Below are 9,961 nucleotides of genomic sequence, written 5' to 3' on the forward strand. Positions count from 1 at the left end.
GCACTTTGGGAGGCCAAGGCGGGTGGATCACGAGATCAAGAGATGGAGACCATCCTGAACAACATGGTGAAACCCCGTCTCTACTAAAAATACAAAAAAATTAGCTGGGTGTGGTGGCTCATGCCTGTAGTCCCAGCTACTTGGGAGGCTGAGGCGGGGGAATCGATTGAATTGGGGAGGCAGAGGTTGCAGTGAGCCGAGATTGTGCCACTGCACTCCAGCCTGGTCGACAGACCAAGACACCGTCTCAAAAAAAAAAAAAAAAAAAATGTGTTTTTCCTGAGTATATTGCAGACTCTGGTTTCCTTAAAGTGAGCTTTGGAATAAGTCTGTACACTACATCTGGTTCAGAACATAGTATTTTACAAACTCAGTATCAAAATATTCTTTCTTGAGTAACAGAAGAGCTAAACGGTTGTATTTTAATGAGTGTCTGCTATTCCGTTTTCCAGGATAAGAGTCAACAACATGTAAAAACATAGAAAGCTGTTTTGTTAGTTCACTATTACATGATTTTAGTTCATCTCAAAAGGCTGGCGGGAGGTAGGGAAGAATGCTGTTCTTGTAGTCACATCCCCCCTCAAAAAGGAAAACCTGGATTCTCAAAGATTTCAAATTGACAGGAGACCAACTTGTCTTCTCTATCTGGAGAACTGGTCTCAGAATATCCAGGAGAACAAAACCACCTGAGCAAACAAGTAATTTGCAGAAATGCTGATGCCTCCTGATAGGGAAGTACTCTAGGCTCAGACTTAGCAAAGAATAAAAAAGAAACGCACAGCCCCTGTAGGGCAGTGGTTCTCCAACGTGGGCATGCATCAGAATCACCTGGGAGGGCTTGATAAAATACAAATTGCCCCACCTCAAGAGTTTGGGATGGAATAGGTCGAAGGTAGAGCCCGGGATGAGGCTGACACTGAGGGTCCTACAGATCAAGCTGAGGTTCGTCTGAGTCTAGCACTGAGTCTTGACAGCAGCCTTCCCAAGAGGAACCACGTCTCCCTCACAGCTGCACACTAGCAGTGTCTAGCAGCACACACAGTTGGTCCCCAGTAAATATTTGCCAAATGAATGACCATTATAACTTTCATTTCCAGGCACAATTTTACTACTTGTTTATGCATACTTGCTGTATCTTATATACAGATTCATTTCAAAAAACATAATTACATATATGCTGGGCACTATGGCCCTTAACCTTAAGGGGTCCACAGTGAAACTGACCCCAATCATAGACACTAATATCACACTTTTTCCTTATAATACCCAGATAGTTAAATCTTAGAGCCTTCTGCCACTAAAATCAAAGAAACCAACTCACCTATCTAAATAACCCTAAATAAAACCCTGCTTAGTCCAAATGGACCAATTCATTGCATAACACACACACACACACACACACACACACACACACACATACACACACACACACAATTAAGACAAGAATTTGCCAGGAAGGAACACAAATACCTGTGTCCACACTGGAAACTTAGGGGCCTCCTTAAAGCCTCTTCCAGTTGCGCTAACCAGAAGACAGCCCAGGGAAGAGCACCAGGTGAAAATGCTACTAAATCTTTAAGGATTTCTTCTCTAAATCCATGTTCACTGAGCAAAGCTCAGAAAGAATTTTGGCAGTCATTTTTCAAATCCTCTGTCTGATCTGCATGTTACCATAGTCACATTCATTTGGAAAAACGGGTGTTTTTGTTAAAATTAGCTGTTTCAAACTGCCAAATATTTTAGATCCCTATGCCGGCTTAAAAAAAAAAGTGTGTATAAAATAACCAATCAGATGTAACTGATACTTCCAGAATTATAAAAATGAGGATGGGGTGAGGGTATGACGAGGGGTGGGGAAGAAGGCAAATACACACACATCACATAATTTGTCTATTTCCTAACATCGCCCAGAATGAATGAATAATAAAGACTACACTTAAAGAAAGATGGAGCTGTGCTTTCTTCTGGTTGTCTTATGTTTGAAAGACTGTTTTTGTTCCATTTACTAAGTTGACTCTCATAAATAATGTCTTTTGTTCAAAGAACTTAGCCATAAGGATTTCCTTTTCTCATGACCATTCCAAGGAAGAAGGTTCTCAACATTCCCTGGTCAAGATGATGTGCATTAAAGCCTGTAGAAGAAAACTTGCCCTCAGACGTCAGAACCCAAGGATTAATGTCTTAAATTAACTCCAGTGTGGTTTAAAAATTTAAAAAAAAACAAACAAAAAACTAGGCTACTCTGATTTTATTCCTGGAACCAGTATCTCTGCTGACCTTATTAAACCCTATTATGAAATAGGTCTGAGACACTGCTTTTTTAAAAATCAGGGGCTATTTAAAAAACAAGTTTAGCAACCTGGGACATTAGAGGAAAGTTAAAATGTCAAAGACCTGTGCCCAAATCTCTTGCCTAGCGTTCCTCACTGTGGCTTCTTGAAATCTGCTGGAAAAAAGTACAAGCAGAATTCATTTTAAGACACCTTCTGGAAGAAAAGCCCTGAACTTTATCCTATAAATGCGGAGGGGGGGTGCAGGGTGAAAACACTTAAGTTTAGAACTTTTATCAACTTCAGAGGATAGAGATTATGCATGTTACATGACCAAATGTAGAATACACAGAAACACCAAGAGCAACTATCACTTAGGTAAGAGGTTTCAAAATTAACGTAGTGACTAGCCAGTTAACTTATTACAAACAGATAGGGAAAGTGATTGTTTTTAATTGGTTTGAGCTGTCCTGAAAATTGCTTCTGCAAGGAAAGAGTCCAAGAAAAAATTGGCAATTCTTTTCCTCAATCTAATACCAAATTTACAGATTTCTGGCCCTTATTTTACTTAGTGTTTGTTCTTTTCAGTTTACTCTCTGTGATCTGCAGAGGATAAATGAAAATGAACCATATAATCAAACTCTATCTTACTTATGTACATTCAATAAATAAATAAACATTTCTATAGGCATGCAGGATTGTCACTGGCACCAGTTAGAATCCCACCTCCCCTTTTTGAGACCATTTCTCCAGATAGAGAAGACAAATTGGTCTCCAATTAATCTGAAATCTTTGCGAATCCAGGTTTTTCTTGTGTGTGGTGGGAAGGGGCGTGGGTGGGGGTTGAGGGGGGTGATTACAAGTCTAGGGTTCTTCCCTACCTCCTACCACCTGAACCGCATCCCACCTTTAAAGGGCAGAGGAGAGGAATAAAGATGCTCAAGATCATTTTCCTCTTTTAAAGACTTCAAAAAAACAAAATTTACCAGGATTTAAGAGAAAAACTGCCCCGTAGTCTTTAATTTTCTTTCTTTTTTGAGACAGAGTTTCGCTCTTGTTACCCAGGCTGGAGTGCAATGGCATGATCTCGGCTCACCGCAACCTCCGCCTACTGGGTTCAGGCAAGTCTCCTGCCTCAGCCTCCTGAGTAGCTGGGACTACAGGCAGGTGCCACCATGCCCAGCTAATTTTTTGTATTTTTAGTAGAGACGGGGTTTCACCATGTTGACCAGGATGGTCTCGATCTCTTGACCTCGTGATCCACCCGCCTTGGCCTCCCAAAATGCTGGGATTACGGGCTTGAGCCACCGCGCCCGGCATCATTTTTTTTTAATGTAGGTATCCTACCACTTTAAGACTTTTCAAACTTCAAATTCAGGGTGGTGAAACAGTCCTAGCCTTATCTAACACAGGTTAAAGATATTTTACATGTTGCATTTCATGTCCTTGTAATAAAAACAGCTATTCAAACAAGTAAAAGTCAATATGACTCTTCTCTCTAACGTATTACAGTAAAAAATGCTTTCTTTTCAGATCTGTGGGAACTGCGAAGGTTTAAGCACAACAAATCCCAAGAAAAATGTAAATGGAACAAATCTAAAGCACGCACGAGCTTTTACTCATGCAGCCCTCCCAGGCTTCAAGCACTGTAAATAGATTTGTTGTGCTTTTAGTGGAAGATGTTCAGAATTTAACTAGGTTCAACAAAACTACATGCCCCACCACCACTCACATGAAAAGGCTCCTAAAAATGTCTGCAGAAAAGACATACTACCTTATTATCACTGCAAATTTCAATCAACAAAGCATTCTTCCAACACACAGTCAACCATGGAATTCTCTTAGCTCAAGGTCACAAAAATAGGCCCTTGGCCTACAATTATGTTGTGGCTCTAGAATGTTCTGAACATGCTTTCCAGGATACTTCTTCCTCTATTAAGCAGTCTAGGAGCCTCTCTACATTTTCCTAAAACCATGAGGATCTTGTCTTACTAGACCTGTGTACATAAAAGATGTTAACTAGTCTCACTTGACGTACAGTACTTTTTAACAGTTCTATCCGTAGAGACTCTGAGATGGGAAGGCTGGTGTACCACTCAGGATTAGGAAGTGCTTTAATCTGAAAATGACAGGCAAAATACAAATCAGAATTCAGGCAGCCTGAGCTACTGTTCCTGATGAAAAGATAAGTGGAGACAAAGGGAGCTAAATCACTTTCCAGGAAAAATGAGACCAAACCATCCCAAGCACCCATTTGTGTCACCTGCCTTTGAAAATAGATTCCATTTGTGTCACAGTTCCATTTGTGTCAGCTGCCTTTGAAAATAGAATGTTACACATAGTCCTCTCTTCAGTTCGAGGCTGCTCAAGGGAGTACTTCTTGAACATTACTTTTTCTTGAGGAAAAAGCAGAAAGGATTGGGAATTAGGGGCCCACCTGACTACTACTGAAATAGCTTTCTCACAGACCCTTCCCATACACGACATGCAGCATGCAAAATTACAATTATTGAAAAATCAACAATCATTGCAAAAAGCCATCCGAGAAACATAACATTTTAATAGATGAAATAAATACTCCAGTACATGCAAGGTAAAAACTTGACGTTGGGGGAAAAAAATCACTCTATAGTGTAATTTAAAAAATAAAACACACACTCACAGTAGCTTCCCCCCATTTGCAAATCACATGGCAAATTCACTCTTTCCACACCAAGTATACTCCTAATTCAACATGATTGCTTAAAAAAATGACATACAAAACAAGGTAGCTACATCCATGTCTAAGGAGTGAAAACTGAGGTAACCTTTCTTTGACTTAACAACAATAAACAACAAAAATGAAATGAACCCATGACCTCCTTCCTGCCCAATTAATAATAAAATTTAGTTGAGAAATTCCGGAAGACGGGCTGGGGTAGGGGGCGGGAGTGATAACACAGCCAGCAGATGACACCATCTTCCAGTCCCTACCGCGTGGGGGCTGGTGGACAGACACCTGGGACCTCGGAGTGCGTGAGCAGGTTGTGCGAATGGCCCTGCCTTGTGGAAGATTCCTTTCGAGCATTTAACGTTGGGGAGGGTAGAGGGTTTCACCTATGATTTCTTTGGTATAAATGGAGAGGGGCAGAGAGTATCTTCCTTTAGTCTGGGGTGGAAGAAGGGGTATGGGGGGGTGCTAATTCACAGAATTGGAATTCACTGGCGGTAAAGTCCTGGGCGAAGACCTCTCCCTTAAAGCCTGAGATAGCAGGGTGCAGCCTTCAGACACGGCGCAGGCCGAGTTCCTCAGCCTCTCCCTGTGGTCCGACATCTTGGCGCCCCCGTCGGGGTGCTGCGCCAGATCCCTGAGGCACTGGGTCAGGAGCACGCAGGCCGACACCACGCTCATGGCGCCTCCCAGGATGGCGGTCTGCACCGCCTTGCCTTCGGCGCTCACGGCTGCCGCGCGACCCAGGAACTGTGGCTCGGTGGCAAAGCCTACCAGGGCGCTCACGGCCTGGACCAGAGGCCCGCTGAAGAGCGCGCAGCGGCTGCGCGCCAGCTCACTGGGTGCCACCTTCACCTCGCGCACGCAGGCCAGGAGCGCCGACGCGCTGGTGCTCATGCACTTGACGCACAGCTTGAACTGCTCGCGCGAAAAGCGGTCCCGTGACTTGTCACTGGCCAGGGCGCACGCATCCGTCAGGAACTTGAGGTTGCGCGACAAGCCCTGCGATACCTCCAGCAGCAACTGCGGCGTCATGTCGGCCAGCGGCGTGGCGCGCAGCACGGCGCAGCCCTGCTCCACCTCGTGGCGGCAGCGCGTCACGCGGTAGCGGTCCACCAGGCCCGGCTGTGCGGGCTGCGCGCCCGGCGTGGCCACAGCCGCCAGATAGGCTGCGTGGGCCGAACACTCGGTCAGCGACACCACCAGGTCGCCCAACTCCACCAGGCTGTCCCCCGCCTCCCCGAAGCGGCCCATGTTGAGCTGGCTCTGCACGTCGTGGGTGAGGATAGAGAGCCCCTTGGTGCGCGCGATGATGGTGTCTCGGCACTGCTCGAAGGACTCGGCGCCGGCACCAGAGGAGACTGGGCCCTCGAAGAGCACGGGCCGCGCCTCGCTCGACAGCAGCAGCAGGTCCGCCACCAGCTGCATCTTTCCCTTGCAGTGGTCGCAGACGGATACCAGCCTCTTCCGCGCCCCGCCGATGGCGCTCGCAGGAGCCGGAGAAGCCGCCTCGCCAGTGGGCTTCCCAGCACTGCCGCTAGCCATCGCGCCCGGGGGGCACTGGCATGCCGCTGGGGAGCCTGCTACCACCACCGCTGCCGCGGCCACTGCCGCCGCCCCGGCGGCCGTCGCGACTCAGCTGGCCAAGGCCGCGGTGCCTTCTCCGCACCATCATGCCATCCACCGCCGCGGGCAGAGGGCACTGGGCTGCGGCGGCAGGATCTGGGGCGGCGCGGGGTGGGCCCGAGGGCCAGCGAAAGCGGGAGGCTCTTCGGGGCAAGGGGAGGGGCTGCAGCTTTCGGCCTCCTAGAGGACTTGCAGGAACCATGAACCGGGGCAGAGCAAACTCACTGTCCGCGCTCCTCGTCGCCAGGCTGCCAGGAAAGTCCCTTCTGCTGGTTCGCTGCCGCCGCTGCCTTCCTGGGCATGGCCCAGCCCGGCCCTTGGAGCGGGGAGGGCGGGACGGGGAAGTTGGGAGTTGTCCTTCCTTCCTTCCTTTCTTTGAAATCAAAATGCTTTCCTCGGGGAGGAGCGCGGGAGCCAGCTCAGGCGGGTTCTGCTGTCAGCCGCCGCGCTCGAGGCCACCTCGGGCTCGGCGGCACACGTGGGCTTCAGGCGCCGTGACCCCGCCAGGCGGCACTTCCCCGCGACGGCAGCCGGGACTGGCTCTCTGGGACGCGCGGCCGCCCGGGGCTCATCTCCTGCCTCCCGCTCTCGGGAAGCGGCGCCGGCGGCGGCAGGGCAGAGGGTGTGGCCGCTGTCGCGGCCGCGCGGAGTCAGAGTCCGGCGGGAGCCTGCACTGATTGCGCACAGCGGCCGCCCCGATCGCTCTCCAGCTCTCGCTCGCCCGCCACGCCCGGGAGTGCCGAGCGCCGCGGCGGCCCCTTCCCGCCTCGCCGGTTCACAGAGCGCGGCCCGGCGCCGCGGCGGCACGCCCTCCCAGACCGCGCGCCCGGCGGCCCGCCGCTGGCTGTCGGCGCGAGTCCATCCCCGTCGCCTCGTCGTCTTTGGCCCGCAGCAGATGAGCTCTCCCAAGGTTCCCGGCCCCGTGCATCGGACGCCCCCGCACGCGTCTCCCTGCGGCCCGGCCAACTCAGAAGGTCCCCGCGGCGCTGCGGCAACCGGCCCGGGCCCCGGCTCCTGCCATTTTTGTCAACCGCCAACTTCCGAGCGAGCGGGGAGAAACTGAAAGGAAGGGCGGGGGCCGAAAGGCAAAGGGGAAAACACCCGCTTCCTCTCCGCGCGCGGCTTCACCTCGGAGCGCGGCCGTGGCTGCGCCGCCGCCCGCAGGGGCTGCTGGAGGCTTTTCCTCTTCCCGTCCGCGCCTCGCCCCCGGGCTCGCCGCCGCCGCCGCCTCGGCCGTAACCTCCCTGGAGCCTATAGAAATCTTTTGTGTGGCGTCACCGCCTTTCGTTTAAATCCCGCTTCCTCCTCTCGCCCTTCCTCCCGCCCCCTCCGCCGCTCCCGGATGCTTGCGCGATGCGCTGCTCCTCCCCCGGGAAGCTGGGTGGCTGCAGTGGACGCCGCCGCCCAAAGCGGACGCGGCGGGCGCGAGGTCGGTGGTCCCGGGACACCCCCGCGGTCCTGGGCCGAGAGACTTGGGGAGCGGACTGGGGAAGGCCTGCCCCGGGCTGGGGGCTCTGCGCACACCCGCGGGAGACCGGGGCTCAGCCGCCCGCCGGCCTTACGTAAGCTCTTAGCCAGACCTGGGGGCTCCACGCTTCCTCCCCGCCACGAGAGCAAGTCTTAAAAGGTGACCTGGCTTCTGGGCTGACGGGAGGAGGACACTCGATACCGTCCCCGGCGATTTGCTTGGGCCGGTCATCTTGTCTGCGCGACTTCGCCCGGTTTTCCAAAGCCCCCTGCCCTTTGTTGTGTTTGATCTGCTTCCACGATGGGTTTCTGCCCAGCCGTGCAGGATAACGAAAAGAGCACTGGATATGGAGTCCCAAGAGTGGGGTTAGACGCTTGCTCGTTCCTCCCTTGAAATATGCCTTGTGCAGTGAGCGCGGGCTCTGAACCAGACCTAGGATTCAGCCTTTCCCAAGCCATTTAGGAGTTCTATGACCTTGTTCAAGTTCTCTCAAAGTATCCGTCTTCTCTTCTAGAAATCAGAGACTTTGCACAGGCTGCTTGAGTACTTGGTTCCTAAATAGTAGCTGTGAGAATTATGATGAGCCTTGATCACCGCAGTTTGCCTTCTCATAATGTCTATTTATTCGTCTCTATGATGGAATAATAGTGGCTGCTGTTAAGTGAATTAAATAAGACAGCCTTTGGAGGGAAACATTATTATTCCAGTTTTGCAGATAAGGAAACTGATGGTCATCTGCTTGAAGCAACTTCCAAAGATCAGGAAGTCAGCAAATGGCAGTGACCCACACCCACCCCCAGCTGCTTTTTTACCCGACCTTGTTCTTCAGGAAGTGGTTAAAACACCTGGGCTACTCCCAGCAAAATGGCCCGTTTGCAGTCCCGGAACAGGTCCTCTAGGTGCCAAGCCAACACATGCTGGGCGTGCTGAGCCAACAGAAATGTTTGTTCCTCTGTCCCTTCCTAGAACCCTAAGTCACCTTTCTCCAGCTAGTTACAAATGTTACTTTTAACTGGGATGACATTTCAGTTTAACGGCCAAACCCAAGCAGTTCTGCGAATGAACTGTGAGACATGCTATTAATAAATTAACCATGAACAGCAGGTTCAAACCTGGATGGATAGTCATCCTACTTATAACTGAAAGTATCCTTAAATATCTTTAGAATCCAGATTACTCCACTTATTTTGCAAGCCGAGGTCAATAAAACTGACGGCTTTTGAAATAGTAAGCAGTTCTGTAGGGTTAAGTGCTTTTTTTCTTCTACGAGAGAAAAAAAAAAAAGTTGGTTAAGTCAGCGTTTTTCCATGGTGACCCAGGAATTGCACCTTACTCCTTCTAAGCCGCAAAGGACTCTTCTGTGCCTAGTTTATCCATGAGGCTGCTCTGAGACCAGGGGATTTTTTTTCCAAAGCCATTAGTGCCCAGGGGGTCCCATTTTCCCTTCCACATATGCAGTCTGTTTTGATATTTACAGAAACCCACCCCAACGATGAGCTGTGTTACACACAGACATTCCCACTCTCTATTCATTAAGGTTTGGTTTCATTTTACAAACTGATAGGATTGTTTTCTGGCCCGTCTCTGCTTCATTTTTCAGTTAGGGAAGCTCATTCTAAACTGATCCTCCCAGGTACTGCCCCCACCTTCCTCTAGGTTCGCCCTTACTTTGTGCCACTGTTCATTCACTCGCGATCACCCGTCATGTGCTAGGCCCCAAAGTTACATAATAAGTAATATGAGGCCTCCACTCTTAAAGATGAGAGTCCAGGGAGGGCAACAGATTCAGGAGAAACAATTTCATTATTGTTACAGTGAGAGCACAGAGTCAAAAAACTACAGCAGAGAATGGGCTACACAGATAAAATATTTGCAGGTGGGCAGGGC

The 9,961-nt window shown here is 50.1% G+C and overlaps 1 protein-coding gene across 1 annotated transcript; it reads right to left on the reverse strand.

Annotated features, from left to right (window-relative positions):
• Nucleotides 1-4,810: 4,810 nt before the first annotated feature.
• Nucleotides 4,811-7,869, reverse strand: TLNRD1 (talin rod domain containing 1). Its single transcript, XM_035303985.3, has one exon. It carries the CDS (start codon nt 6,523-6,525, stop codon nt 5,449-5,451), a length of 1,077 nt encoding a protein of 358 aa, XP_035159876.1. The 5' UTR covers nt 6,526-7,869; the 3' UTR covers nt 4,811-5,448.
• Nucleotides 7,870-9,961: the final 2,092 nt, after the last annotated feature.

The sequence above is a fragment of the Callithrix jacchus genome, chromosome 6 (assembly GCF_049354715.1).
Source record: "Callithrix jacchus isolate 240 chromosome 6, calJac240_pri, whole genome shotgun sequence".
In the NCBI taxonomy this organism is placed as follows: Eukaryota; Metazoa; Chordata; class Mammalia; order Primates; family Cebidae; genus Callithrix; species Callithrix jacchus.

Excerpts from the sequence above, each read along its gene's own strand:
- TLNRD1 (XM_035303985.3), bottom strand. The coding sequence starts at position 6,525 with ATGGCTAGCGGCAGTGCTGGGAAGCCCACTGGCGAGGCGGCTTCTCCG.